At 40.9% G+C, this 15,212-nt stretch overlaps 1 protein-coding gene across 6 annotated transcripts in view; it reads left to right on the forward strand.

Annotated features, from left to right (window-relative positions):
• The first annotated feature begins 2,950 nt into the window (after positions 1–2,950).
• golga1 (golgin A1) overlaps positions 2,951–15,212 on the forward strand; it is an 83,371-nt gene continuing 71,109 nt past the window's right edge. Inside the window, exons 1-2 of one of the 6 annotated variants that reach the window (XM_059993912.1) lie at positions 2,951–4,057; positions 9,633–9,984. In XM_059993912.1, the coding sequence (XP_059849895.1) occupies positions 9,853–9,984 (132 nt within the window). In that variant the 5' untranslated portion in view covers positions 2,951–4,057; positions 9,633–9,852. Of the gene's footprint in view, positions 4,058–9,632; positions 10,101–15,212 lie in introns of those variants that run through there. The other 5 variants (XM_059993913.1, XM_059993911.1, XM_059993914.1 and 2 more) reach the window with 5 other exon arrangements.

Raw genomic sequence — 15,212 nt, forward strand, 5'->3', positions numbered from 1 at the left:
ACGTGGCACTGTTGATCAGAGATAGTGTCACGGCTGCAGAAAAAGAGGAAGTCATGGAGGGATTGTCTACTGAGTCTCTGGATGGAAGTTAAAAACAGGAAGGGGTCAATAATGTTTTGATATAGACCACCCAATAGTAACAGGGACATCAAGGAGCAGATAGGGAGACAGATTCTGGAAAGGAGGGTTGTTGTGGTGGGAGATTTTAATTTCCCAAATATTGATTGGTATCTCCCTAGAGTGAGGGGTTTAGATGGGGTGGAGTTTGTTAGGTGTGTTCAGGAAGGTTTCTTGACACAGTATATAGATAAGCCTACAAGACGAGAGGCTGTACTTGATCTGGTATTGGGAACTGAACCTGGTCAGCTGTCAGCTCTCTCAGTGGGAGAGCATTTAGGAGATAGTGATCACAATTCTATCTCTTTTACTATAGCCTTGGAGGGGGATAGGAACAGACAAGTTAGACGTTTAATTGGAGTAAGGGGAAATTGGAAGCATAAATTAGAAACATAAGTTGTTCTCAAGGAAACATACGGAAGAAATGTGGCAAATGTTCAGGGGATATTTGTGTGGGGTTCTGAGTAGGTACGTTCCAATGAGACTTGGAAAGGATGGTAGGGTACAAGATCCGTGGTGTACAAAGGCTGTTGTAAATCTAGTTGAGAAGAGCTCATGAAAGGTTCAAAAAAGTAGGTAATGATATGAATCTAGAAGATTATAAGGCTAGCAGGAAGAAGTTTAAGAATGAAATTAGGAGAGCCAGAAGGGGCCATGAGAAGGCCTTGGCTGACAGGATTAAGGAAAACCAAGTATGTGAAGAGCAAGAGGATAAGACGTGAGAGAATAGGATCAATCAAGTGTGACAGTGGAAAAGTGTGTATGGAATGGGAGGAAATAACAGAAGTACTTAATGAATACTTCAATATTTACTATAAGGATCTTGGTGATCATAGGGATGACTTGAAGTGGACTGAAAAGCTTGAGCATATAGACATTAAGAGGATGTGCTGGAGCTTTTGGAAAGTATCAAGTTGGATAAGTCACCAGGACCAGACAGGATGTACCCCAAGCTACTGTGGGAAGTGAGGGAGGAGATTGATGAGCCTCTGGCAATGATCTTTGCATCAACAATGAGGACAGGAGAGGTTCCAGAGGATTGGTGGGTTGCGGATGTTGTTCCCTTATTCAAGAAAGGGAGTAGGGATAGCCCAGGAAATCATAGGCTAGTGAGCCTTACTTCAGTGGTTGGTAAGCTGATGGAGAAGATCCTGAGAGACAGGATATATGAACATTTGAGGAGGCATAATATGATTAGGAATAGTCAGCATGGCTTTGTCAAAGGCAGGTCGTGCCTTACGAGCCTGATTGAATTTTTTGAGGATGTGACTAAACACATTGATGAAGATAGAGCTGTAGATGTAGTATATATTGATTTTAGCAAGCCATTTGATAAGGTACCCCATGCAAGGCTTATTGAGAAAGTAAGGAGGCATGGGATCCAAGGGGACATTGCTTTGTGGATCCAGAACTGGCTTGCCCACAGAGGGCAAAGAGTGGTTGTAGATGGGTCATATTCTGCATGGAGGCTGGTGACCAGTGGTGTGCCTCAGGGATCTGTTCTGGGACCCTTACTCTTTGTGATTTTTAGAAATGACCTGGATGAGGAAGCGGAGGGATGGGTTAGTAAATTTGATGATGACATCAAGGTTGGGGGTGCTGTGAATAGTGTGGAGGGCTGTCGGAGGTTACAACAGGACATTGTTAGGATGCAAAACTGGGCTGAGAAGTGGCAAATAGAGTTCAACCCAGATAAGTGTGAGCTGGTTCATTTTGGTAGGTCAAATATGATAGCAGAATATAGTATTAATGGTAAGACTCTTGGCAGTGTGGAGGATCAGAGGGATCTTAGGATCCAAGTCCATAGGACACTCAAAGCTGCTACGCAGGTTGACTATGTGGTTAAGAAGACATATGGTGCATTGGCCTTCATCAATCATGGGATTGGGTTTAAGAGCCAAGAGGTAATGCTGCAGCAATACAGGACCCTGGTCTGACCCCACTTGGAGTACTGTGCTCAGTTCTGGTTGCCTCACTACAGGAAGGACATGGAAACCATCAAAAGGGTGCAGAGGAGATTTACAAAGATGTTGCCTGGATTGGGGAGCATGCTTTCTGAGAATAGGTTGCGTGAACTTGGTGTTTTCTCCCTGAAGCAGCGGAGGATGAAAGGTGACCTGATAGAGCTGTACAAGATAATGAGAGGCATTGATTGTGTGGATAGTCAGAGGCTTTTCCCCAGGGCTGAAATGGTTAGCATGAGAGGGCATTGTTTTAAGGTGTTTGGAAGTAGGTACAGAGGAGATGTTAGGGTTAAATTTTGACAGAGAGTGGTAAGTGCGTGGAATGGGCTGCCAGTGGCTGTGGTGGAGGCGGAAACGATAGGGTCTTTTAAGAGACTCCTGAATGGCTACGTGGAAAAATAGAGGGCTATGGGTAAAGCCTAGGTAGTTCTAAGGTAGGGACATGTTCGGCACAACTTTGTGGGCCGAAGGGCCTGTATTGTGCTGAATGTTTTCAATGTTTTCTCCAGCATTTTGTGTGTGTTGCACCTATCACTTGCTAGCTTGTATCCCCCCCCCCTTATTCTGGCTTCTGCACCCCCCCTTTCCATTCCTGATGAAGGGTCTCAGCCCAAAATGTCAACTGTTTATTCTTCTCCATAGATGCTGCCTGACTTGCAGAGTTTCTGTAGCTTTTTATGTGTGTTGCCAGCATCTGCAGAATCTCTTTGTTTATGATGATATTGTTTTGTTGAAAAGGGACAAAGGTATATTTTGTTCTAAACAGAATGGTTTATTTAGTTTGTGCTCATTCACGTAAATATTGAATCTTTAAATAGCAAATTACAAATTTACGACTCTTTCCAAGAGCTAGGATTAGATTTAGTAATTTTTTGATTCCTAAAAGCCTCTCTGTACAACAATTCTATGACACATACACTTATGATTAATTTATGTCAATTAAATAGATGTAAACCATGTAAATAACCAGGACTAGAGCCCAGAGGTCCACAGCACCTTTCACCTCTGGGGAGAAGCTGTAACAGCATTACATCTCTTGCAAACACAGCAAAGTAAACTCAGCCACTGCCACATAGAGAAGAATTTTTAAATATTTTTAAAGAACAGGGTGTCTTGAAGTTTAGAGATCACTAATCCATTTTAAACTTTTAGCTGGATCTAACTAATTGCAATTACCGTGAGAGAATGTACTTTGATAATATATATTTAGTTTCCTTTAGCATAGGTAATTGAGATAAAAATCAAACCAGTTTTTACATCAAATAGTCGTTTGCAATATAAACATTTGATACAATGTCGGCATTTTATTCTTGCATGTTCCTCGTAAATTGTGATGCCAACAACTGCTTTCATACTAACATCTTCCCCCAGCGCCGCCACTACTAACGCAACTCTCACTTTTTTTTGGCAAAATGGCTTCCTGATAAACTTTTTGATTCCTTCCCAGGACTTCAAACCTGAAAACCGTTCTTACCAATCGCTTACAAACCGTCAAAGACCAAATAATTCTGCAAATTGCAAAAAAAAAGCTACAACACAAACAGTATTTTGAAAGTAAAGAGAGAAATCGCGTAGGTCTTTGATCCAAAGACTTATAATATCCCATCAACCCCACTGATGCAATCGTATAATGGCAGCGTTTGTACCGGGAGCCGGGAGGTCCCAGAATCCTGGAGGACGGCCAGTCCTCCCGGAGCAGGTCTATCCAGCTGGTCCACTCTTGACCATTGATGGGAACTTCTTGGCGGAACAGTCCAGCCCTTGCAAACGTATCACCCAATCAAAGATTCGCTTACGCGGACGAACGAGGGCTAACCAGCCGCAGTTGTAACAGCGGCTCCGATTGGCTCTGGCGAAGGGGGCGGGACAGTCAGCGGCCGGGTGACGTAGCGAACACATCGGCTGAAGTCAGGCGGTGAGCGAGGGATGGAGTGGCGGCCTTTGGAGCTTTGCTGTTGCTGTTGATGCGCACTGAGGTACGGGGGTCACCGAGCAAGGGATAACCGCGCCCATCTCTCACCGGCCGCTGCTGGTGTCGGACTTCCCACAGTCGGCCTGTTTATGTGTCTAAGCCCGGGCCATCGGACCTTGAGCTGCTGCGTTCCAGGCGGACCGTTAGCGGCCCTAGCGCCGGCTGGCTCCCTCATCTCGGGGCCAGGGATGTCACTGGCGCTAGGCCGCTACCTTTTCCTTCAACTCTGTACTTGCCCGCAGGTTCCGCCCTTTCCGGTAGCTGATTGGTGGAGAACTTTTTGGCAGCTGTCCAATAGTTGTCCGTCGGGGTCCTTGCTCTTTCTGTTTGGCCAGCTGGCGTGCCACTCAAGGAGCTGTCGGCATCTGTACATACACAGTTTCTTTGAGTTATTTTTGATGATTTTTTGGCAAAAACTGTAAAGATATGCAACATTTTCAGAAGTTTAGAGCTACAGACCATGTGCATTGCAATTGCATGATTTCTGTGAATGCATTGAGGGATCTGCACTGTTCATGATAATGAAAAAGACACCTGATGCTACTATAAACCAACATGTTTAGAATTAATTCAAAACTTAATATGTATGAACTTTTTAAAAATCCCTATGATTGATGTTAAGCTAGCATAATTTTTCTTAACCTCTATAAATTTTATATAGAGGTTTTCGATAGAAATAATGTTCATCTTTGCACTGATCTTGTTTTTGAAGAAAGAAAGTCTGTTTTGCATTTTTACGGTGACTTTCTTCTAATATTCCTTCAGGGACGTAATCCTGTTGCCTTTCCTTGTCCACCCCGCTCCATTGAGATTTGACTGTCAGCATCTTGTGAAATGGTCTCGCATTCACAAAGGCAAAGGGCAGGCAATAAATGACTCCCAGATCCCATGAATGAATAATGATCTCAGGGTAACCAATGGCACTTGCTTCAGTATCAGCTTTGTTGTTGTTTGTCAAATGCGTAGTGACTGCTTGATAAGGTCCTAGCTAGTGATAGATTTGTCTGATTACCCTGGTAAACCTCAAAGTGTGTGGGAAAATGAGGATGAGTAAAAAGACTACAATACATTTGGGGAAGGACATTTTTGTTTTTGTTTTTCCTTGGCTCTTGATGATCTTTGGGCATAGCCACTGCAAATTGTGTAGCTGCAGGTTTCCCTGTTTCTCTAATTTGGAAAATATCACTGACTTATTGTGCATTTACTGTAGTTTACTCTCTGAAACCTCTCTTTTACTTCATCCAAGCCCCATGTATAATGTGTCTTGCAAGACAGATCACTACGGAATATGTCATATTACAACAGTTGAAGAGCTTTACCCCCTTTTTATTCCCCATATATCAATTAATTGCTAACTGTTGTTCATAAGCACAAGAGTCCTGAAGAAGTGTCTCGGCCCAAAACATTGACTGTTCATTCATTTCCATAGCCTGTCCTGCTGAGTTCCACCAGCTTTTTTTTTCGTGTATTGCTAACTGTTGTTCCAAGATTGCCACCAAATGCTTACATTCTCGTAATGTTTCTTCATGTAATCTGATCAGATTGCTTGTGAGCATAATCTTTTCCCTTGCTAGTGTGTTTTTCAAAAATTCCAATGAGACTTGGTCTCTGGTCAGCAGGTAATGGGATATCGCCTCTGTTGTCATCTGAGGCTCTATTAAACCAAAAAAAAAGTTTCTTCCACCCTGAATTGGATCATATTTGTAATTTCCCACACCAAAGACGCAGTTCCTTAATTAAACAAATTTGGTAAAATGACAACTGATATCTCTATTCTATCCTCAATTGTTGTACTTTTTGAGCTGAGAAGCTGCACTTGGTAAATTTGCATTCATCTATTGGCTTCTTATGGATTTTGTTATTAAAGGTAATAAGATGAAAAGTGGTTAAATGTAGATTAATAACTCCATAAAACAGTTAATTACTGTGCAATTCTGCTGTCATTCATGGAACAAGTTGTTGATGTGCAGTCACTTGGTATTTATTCATCAGTAACCTCACTGAAGCATAGATTGGTTCTTGCTTTGCTGGAGAACTCTTCACCATTTTGGTCCACAAGGTGAGAGTGACTGTGCTTAACATCAAGGCAACATTGGAATAAGGGTGATATCAAGGAATGGAAATCAATCAACATTAAAGGGGAAAACTCTGCAGTAGTTGGAGTCCTTCCTGGTACACGGGTAATCAGAATCAGATTTATTATTATGATATGGAATTAGGTGTTTTGCTGCAGCAGTACAGTGCAAAGATATAAATTACAAAATAAATAGTGCAATGAAAAAGGAAGGTATCCAAGGTTCAAACATCTTCCTGATGACCTTCTTTTCAACAGAATGGGAAAATTGGGGAAGTTGTCTGATTGTATTTGGATGAAGTTGTGCTTTCTGCAAATAGCTGAGCCTAGATACATTCCTGCATGGGCTGATATGGCAAGTAATACTTCTGCCCCAATAGCACCAGACATTGATCATCTTCACCCTGAGAGAACCTAATCACCAACTTTCGAAGTTACACAATATTGTCATCACAAAGTCTCCCACCTTCAAGATCCTCAGCATCACTGGAAACTTAAATGGCCCAGCCTCATAAATACTATGGCTACAAGAGTGGTTTTGAGGCTGGACATCCTGTTGCCAGTGACTTGCACCTTTGCAGCCCAAAGCTTTTCATTGTCTAAAAGGGACAAGCCAAAGAATGATGGAATGCTTCCTGTATGTCTGGATAAGTGCAGATCCAACAACTCTCCAGAAGCTCCTTGACTCGCATCTCATAAACACCCACTTCTCCCACCCATAGGTGCAGTATATGTTATCTCCAGCTGGGCTCCTCTGATAGCACTTCCAAATCCTGTCAGCTGTACTCTAAGGAGGACAATGGAAGTAGGAAATGAGATGACAATTCCCTGCAGGTTCCCCCCGCTAACTCAAACAATAAAGTAATGACAATATTTTTCTATCGGAGTTAGAAGTATATTGTCATTACTTTATTGTTGCTGGTTTACATCTTGAAAGTCTCTTCTTGTCAGCACTGTGGGAGCCCCTAACTAAATGGGATGACTTACCACTCCTTTTCCAGGGACAGCTAGGGATGAGCAGTAAGTGTTGGTTTGCTAATGATGCTTGTATTCCAGAAAATAAATAGTAAAACAGAAGGCAGAATGTAGGGTTAATGGTAGGATTCTTAGCAGTGAGAAGGTACAGAGGGATCTTGGGGTCCACGAAGATCTCTAAGTTGTTGCACAAGTTGATAGTGTTGTTAAGAAGGTGTATGGTGTGTTGAAGGCCTATAGTGTGTTGGCCTTCAGAGGTCAGGTGGCTGAGTTCGAGAGCCGCGAGATTATGTTGCAGCTCTACAAAAGCCTGGGACAGACCTCACTGGAATATTGTGTTAATTTCTGGTTGCCTCGTTGGAGGAAAGGTATGAAATCTTTAGAGAGGGTGCAGAGGAGATTTACCAGGATGCTGCCTGGATTGGAGAGCATGTCTTAAGATGATAGGTTGAGTAAGCTGGGATTTTTCTCTTTGGTGTGAAGGAGGATGAGAGGTGACTTGACAGAGATGTACAAGAATGATTAGAGGCATAGATCAAGTGGACAGCTAGAGACTTTTTCTCAGAGCAGAAATGGCCAAAATAAGGGAGCATAATTTTAAGATGATAGGAGGAAAGTATGGGAGCTGGATGTCAGGGCTAAGTTTTTTACATGGTGAGTGTGTGGAACTGCCAGGGTGGTGGTAGAGGGTTACATCAAGGACATTTAAGAAACTCTTAGAGACATGAATGATAGAAACATAGAAAGCCTACAGCATAATACAGGCCCTTCGGCCCACAAAGGTGTGCCTGACATGTCCTACATTAAGATATTACCCATATTACCCATGTCCCATATTAAGATATGGGGTTACCCATATTTTTCTGAGCTCCATGTACCTGCCCAGGACTCTCTTAAAAAAGAGGGCTATGTGGTAGGGAAGGGTTACAGTGATCTTAGAGCAGATTAAAAGATCAGCACAACATTGTGCCATGAAATGTAATCATATACCTTTGATAGAAGCTGCAAAGACAAACTGAAACACAAGATTGTACAGACTTTGGAAATCTTGAACAACATGCACAAAAAGAGACAAACTGGACTCCCCTGAGGAAAGGCAAGGAACTAGCCAAAGGTATTTATTTCCTTTTTAGAAAAGGATGATGTCAACAGTGTTTTGGTGGAGAACACATCTCTCTAATTTATCCTCAGAAATTAAATGTGAGAATCCAACACCAAAATAGACAGTTGATAAATAAACAGTTATATTCTATGCAACTTGGGCAATATGAATTGCATGCTGGAGGTCATTAAGGAGCTTGGCATATATGATCACATATTGTTGGTTGGGCAAACAGCAATTAATTTTTTTTATTTTCTTATCCCTGCATGGTCTCATCGTACTCTCAATTTCTGTAACTTTTTTCAGCTTCATAACCATCCAGGATTTGAAATTCGGCCTTTTGCAAAATCACAGTGAAGTCAGAATGACATCTGTGGCTGGAGCCATAATTTTGGAATTTCCCCTTTAAACCTCTCACCTCCCCCTTTCCCATTTTTTGTTTTTAGTTGTGCTCCTACCCTCACTATCTTCTCATGTGGAACAGTGTTAGCTCTTGTTTCATAATCACTTTGGGGTGTTTTATTGTTTAGTGCTTCATAGAAATCAGACAGAGATGGAATCAGTGTGTGTAGGATTCCCTTTCCTGAAAAGTCAGCATGTAATATCTGGGTTACAGTTCCTCCTCAGGGCTGTGAAGGCCCACTTTATATACAGCCCATACATATAAACAAGTGTTGGAAGACCAGTAGGATACATTTGCTGGATGCTTTCTGGCTACAGGATCTTCTAATGCCTAGGTACTTGGTTAGTAGCCAAATTTCTGACTTGCAAACTGTTTGGGTTTTGAACAGTGCACAGGAATAAATACCTGCTGTTACCTATGGAGGATCTGTATTATAATGCTGTGTGGTTAGATCCTTGCATTGTCAAAAGTAAGAACAGAAAATGCTGGAAACACTCAGAAGGTTAGGCAGCCTCTGGAAAAAGAAAGGGTTTTGATGTAGGAACCCAGAACTGAAGCATTAACTGATTCTTTCTCACCAGTGCTGCTTGACCTCTGAGTGTTTCCAGTATTCCAGCATTTTCTGTTCTTATTCCAGAAGAAAAACTTGAAGTTTTCGATTTACGTTGTCAAAGCTGAATGTTTACGTCTTATAAATCAAGTTTGTCTTTGTCCTTTTGAATGGCTCAGTTTGGGTAAAATATATCTGTGCTGTACTTTTCTGTGAATCTATGAGTCTGTTAGTTTAAGAATGTTTCTGTTCCTCCCTGCCAACAACACTGCGCAGAGGCTTCAACTTCGGGTCCCTAAACTGAAAAGAAAACAGAAAGATAAACCTTGTAACATTGTTGTATAGCTGCTATAGACTATGTGGTTTGTAATGAAACACCAGCTGTGCTGAATAATAACCTCAAAAACTTCTCGATTCTGAAGGTCAGCTGGAATGTAATTTTCTTGATCTAATGTGTTATTTTTTTGCCTGACAGGTGCTTATTATGATGCAATGGAAGCAGTTACAATGGATTGTAAAGGCAGTAGCCGATAAGGAGCAGCAAAGCCAAACACAACGTGCTATTTTAACTAGTACAGTTGAAACTCCTAAGTATAAATCCTACTGGTTCACATAAATTTGACAGACTTTGTGTTTGAAGCAAACTTGCTTGTGGATGAGTTGGAAATCCCCTTCAAAAGTAAAGGCGTGCAAACATGTTTGCAAAATTGAAGAAGAAGATTGCTGAAGAGGCAGGAAGCACCACAAAGCCTGGTGCAGGACGAATCCCAAGATCCGTCAGCAGAGATTCCATTGCCTCAGTAGGAGCTGACTCAGGCGATGACGTTGTACGTATGGTGATTTCTGATATTTCTTAGACTGTTTACTGTGCCGAGAAGAAATCTTGGAAGAATCTGTGTAAACTGCCTGGGTCATTTCATCATCCTGCATCCTAAGAACATAAGTATGGGTCATGATATGGTCTGTTTCTGTGTATCAAGATCACATTTTCATCCAAGCTCCACATCCCTTGTTTCTCTCTATGTTTAAAGTCGATCACTCTCAGTGATGACTGGATGTCCATAGCCTCTGATGTAGTGAATTTTAAAGATTTTCAATTGCTGTTCGTCTGTTGAAGGGCTTTGTTTTTTTTTAATTCCATTCCGTACATGCTGCCTAACTAGCTGAGTTCCTCCAGCATTTTGTTTGTGTTACTGCTATTGAAGCATATAAATGTTATCATCTTCAGCACGCTCTTTAAATTTACTTTATATCTTTGTAGCTCTAAAGCAGGATTCCCAACGTTTTATATGCCTTGAACCCCTTCCATTAACTGAGGGGTCCGTGGACCCAGGTTGGGAACCCTTGCTGTAAAGGTTAGAACTATAATATGATACTTCCATCAACATGTAAGCAAATTTTGTTTTATGTGGAGATATAATGTGGAATAGACCCTTCTAGCCCATCAAGCTGTGCAGCCCAGTAACCCACTTATTTAGCCCTTGCCTAATCATAGGGCAATTTACAATAACTTATTCAGCTACTAACCAGTACGTCATTGGACTTTGGGAGAAAAGCTATGCACTCAGAGGAAGGATGTACAACCTTCCTGCAGCCAGTGCTGGAATGGAATTCTGAACTCCGACGCCTCGAACTGTATTAGCATTGTGCTATTTGCAACATGCAGCCCTCTTGACTTCTTGATTACCTTGGAGTCATAGAGCTGTATGTCACAATAAAAATTTATAACATGGAGATGTTGAAAGCAAAGACATTTCTAGTTCATTGCACTTTCAGACCTCTTCTACAAGGATAACTGAAATAAGGACGAAACGGCTTCTTTTGAAGAGCAGCCCCTAAATATGCTAAACAGTCTTCCTTTGCGACAGTTTGAGTGTATGTCCAAGTTTATTTTAAAAATGTGGTTTATGGCTAAGTGTGTTAGATGCAGTATACTTTTTGCTGAACATACATCAAAAAGCATAATTGGATTTCATGCTGAATTTGGGTGCAGGACTTGATGGATAAATGGTATGAATGTATTTGTTCACTCTTTGGGAAGTATTTCCTTCCAGAATCAAGCAGATGGTAGGGAATAAAGTAGTATCTTAAAGTCACAAAACTGGGTTAAACTCTGAATTGTGAGAAGGATGTAACAAGCCTTCAAGTTAAAAGAGGCAAGTTGGGTAAATGGAAAAATAAAGAGCAGATGTAGCCATTTTAAGTAGTTAGGAAAAGCAGGAAGACAGAATAATATTTAAATACAGTGGATTCCAGTTAAATGGGATATATTGGGACCAGTAAATTTTGGCCCGATTAAGCAGCTGCCCCAATTAGCCGAAGTTCCAAGGAAATAGTTAAAAAGATAAAAAAGACAAACTCCAATTTATCTGAGTAACAAATTACATTGTAATAAAATAAAATACAGAACAAATTAAAACTCTGCCAATACCACTACAGTACTATAGAACTGTGTATTGGTTCATATTAGTTATTAACAGATGATAACATCCAGTGTTTGCTGTCATGTAACTATAATGAACAAGATCAATGCCGACACCTAGTGCAGTTAATGGGCTGCCTTCGACGATTGCATTTTCCAAATCTAAAGTTCCATTGTAACATTCAAAATGATTGCCGCTACCTTCAAATTCTTTATAGTTCCTAACTTATTGAATTACTGAAATCATTTCATTTTCACACTCGGTTGTTTTTGCCATCTCCAAGCCTGAATGCTTGAAACCACAGTGAGCAGAAGAGTTCTGAATTGTCTTACTGCTTATTTCTTGCCAAGTATCAGTGACAAAATCTCTGCTTTTTGAACACACACAGCTGATGCTATTTTAAAAACTGTTCACTCTTTAACATGGTGTAGTGTCTAATGACCACACAAGTGCACATGATTGACGTTAGTTGGAACCTGTTCAGCAACAGTCTCCTGTCCCAATTAAGCAGCATAATGTCCCAAATACATGAAAGGAGTCCTGGCTATTTTCTCAATTAGTTTTTGTTCTTTAAGAGTTGTTCCAAATAAGTGGCTGCTCCAATTAATGGCCCAATTTACGAAATCCACTGTATCGATGCACAAAAGGAGTGGAGTGTTGTACACCAGTTACTGAGTGCCAATACAAGAGATCAGGTAGTACATGGGTCTTTAATGCAGCAGGTTTTGTGTACAGGAACACAAATGTCTTGTTACGGTCATAAAACTGAGGTGTTTCTGCACCAGTTGTTTTGCCTGCAATTTTGGTCCCCTGACTTTAGAAAAAAAGAGTATGCTTACTAAAGAATGTGTGCAACAAAATTTTGCCAGTCTGATTTCTGGAATATAGAACTGATTGAGGAGGAATTGGGAAAATTAGATGTGTATTCATTAATTTAGATTTAGAAAAACCAAAGGTACTCTCTTAAAACAGAACCAGATGGACTGGATGTTGGTAAGATGCTTTCTGTGGCTGGGGTTGGTGGTCCAGAACCTAGAGTAACAGTATTTAGGACTGAAATGAGGAAATTTCTCCTCTGGGAGAGTTGGTGGACCTTGTAAGTTTCTCGACCACAACTGGTGATGGAGGCCAACTTGCTGAATACATTTTGAAAAGGAGGTAGGTGGATTTTCTGACACAGCATCAAACGATCTGGGGAGAAAGTGGAACTGTAAAATTGAACATCAGCTATGTGTGTATTGAGCTTCAAATGTCCTAAATCTGCACTTACTTTCTGTGCTGACACACAAATTACTGGAAGAAATCAACAGGTCAGGCAGCATCTATGAAAATGAAATAGTAGTTGACATTTCGAGTCCCAATGAAGAGTCTCATCCCGAAACATCGGCTGCTTATTCCTTTCCATTGATGCTACCTGACCTGCTGAGTTCCTCCAGCATTTTTGTGTGTTGCTCTGGATCTGTAGAATCTATTACATTTACTACATTTTGTGTTTCTCTGTAAACAGTCTTTCTAGGTGAAGCAGCGATTCACCTGCATTTCTTCCAATCTAGTTTACTAAATTCAATATTCACAGTGTGGTCTCCTCTATACTTTGTGGAACACCTGCATTTAGTCTGCCCTGAGGTGACCCTGACCTTCCTTGCTCCTTTAATTCTCTATGCTATTCCCACTCACTCAAATCAATCTCTGGTCTCCAGCACTGTTACAATGAGGCCCAACACAGACTTGCTGAACTATGCCTCATCTTTTTGGCCGTGTTGCTGCTTTCTGGATTTAATATCGAATTCTAGAACATCAGATAACTTGGTCTTTTGTTGAATCAGTCTTCCACCTCTGATACTGGCACAGCTTATTTATTTTTTCACTCTGGCCCTAGGGCACACACCCATAATGACGTGCTAGGTGTGCTTCCTGCTCTGTGCTTTGCTGCTCCCACATTCCCTTGTTCATATTCACTCACTGACCAAAAAAATTGTTTTTGTAAAGAATCCCCATGGCCAGACTGGTTTTACCTTAGGGGTAACACCCCTTTCCCCCATCGGACTACCCCATCACCCCGGCAATTTAAGCTCCTGTTGAATTTAAGCTTCATCCCAGTTCTTATGAAGTGTCTTTGACTTAAAAATTTCACTGTCTTTCTCCTTCCACAGATGTGACCTGACCTGCTGGGTGCTTTCCTCATTTTGGCTTTCTATTTTATAATATGCCTTTGGAGTCATGAAACTCTACAGCACAGAAACAGGCCATTTGGCCTGTCTAGTCAATACTGAGCTGCTATTCTGGTTATTCCTATCAGCCTGCACCTGGACCAAGTGCTCCGTACTCTCTCATCCATGTACTTATCATCCAAATTTCTATTAAATGCTGAAATTAAAAACGCATCCAGCAGCTTCTGGAAGCTTGTGCCACCCTCTGAGTGAAAAAAGTTCCTCCTCATTTTCCCCTTAAATATTTCACCTTTCACTCCTAACCTCTGACCTCTAGTTCTAGTGGAAAAAGCCTTATCCATGCCTCACGTTGTTTATTGAGATACAGCATGAAATAGGCCCTTTCAAACCTTTGAGATGCACCACCCAACAATCTCCCTTTTTAATCCTAGTCTAATCACGGGACAATTTACAATAACCAATTAATCTACCAACCAGTATATCTTTGGACTGAGGGAAACAACCAGAGCAACTGGAGGAAACCCATGCAGTCACAGGGAGGACATACAAACTGCTTACAGGCTGAACCCGGGTCACCTGTACTGTAAAGTGTTGTGCTAACCACTACGCTATTGTGCCACCCTGATCTTGTAGACCTCTTTCAAATCTACCCTGCTACCCCATTCTATGTTCCAGGGAATAAGCTTCTAACCTATTCTTCCTACTGGGATTGTTGTGATTATGTGGATTAATGTAAGCACTAAAGTCTGAGAAAATACATTTCTTTCAGTGGAATGGAGAAAGGGCATTCTTCAATAAGTACATAATAAGTTCAGAGTTTCTTGCAATTTGAAATAGTGTTCCAAACTTTGTAATTTATTTTCTAAGATGTGTACTCACAGTGTCGGAATAACGAGAATCCACCTTTTTGAAAAACATTGCAATGACATAATCAGATTAGAATGAACATTCTATTTCACATGGTTATTTGCAATAAGAGTCATGCAGGGCTGTTTTGTATAACTGAAGTACAATATATCTGTGCAGATGCTCCATTTTATCAACCAGTTAGAAATTTATAGTTACTAGAACAGAACAGGTATTATTTGATGTAATATTGAAACTTTTACAAGCAAACTGTTTATGGAATCATTTCAAATTTCTTTTTTTTTATATAAATGAAGCTTGCAAATTGCATTCTCTATCCAGACTCAATTCTGTAGTGTCAAAGTGATTTTATATTTATTGATTTTTGGTTTTAAATCTGTGTTATGGGGAAAATAATCCAAATTAGCCTTCATATATAATGTTAAAATCAACTCAGTTCTAGCGTCTTGGTGAGACTACACCAAGAGTATTAAGGTGGCATGAGAAAATGCAGACACTGGAATCTGGAGCCAAAAACAAGGTGCCGGAGGAACTCAGCACATCAGGCAGCATCTGAGGAGGTAAATAGGTAGCCAAAGTTTCAGGATGAAGAAG

This window comes from Hypanus sabinus, chromosome 18 (genome assembly GCF_030144855.1).
Source record: "Hypanus sabinus isolate sHypSab1 chromosome 18, sHypSab1.hap1, whole genome shotgun sequence".
In the NCBI taxonomy this organism is placed as follows: Eukaryota; Metazoa; Chordata; class Chondrichthyes; order Myliobatiformes; family Dasyatidae; genus Hypanus; species Hypanus sabinus.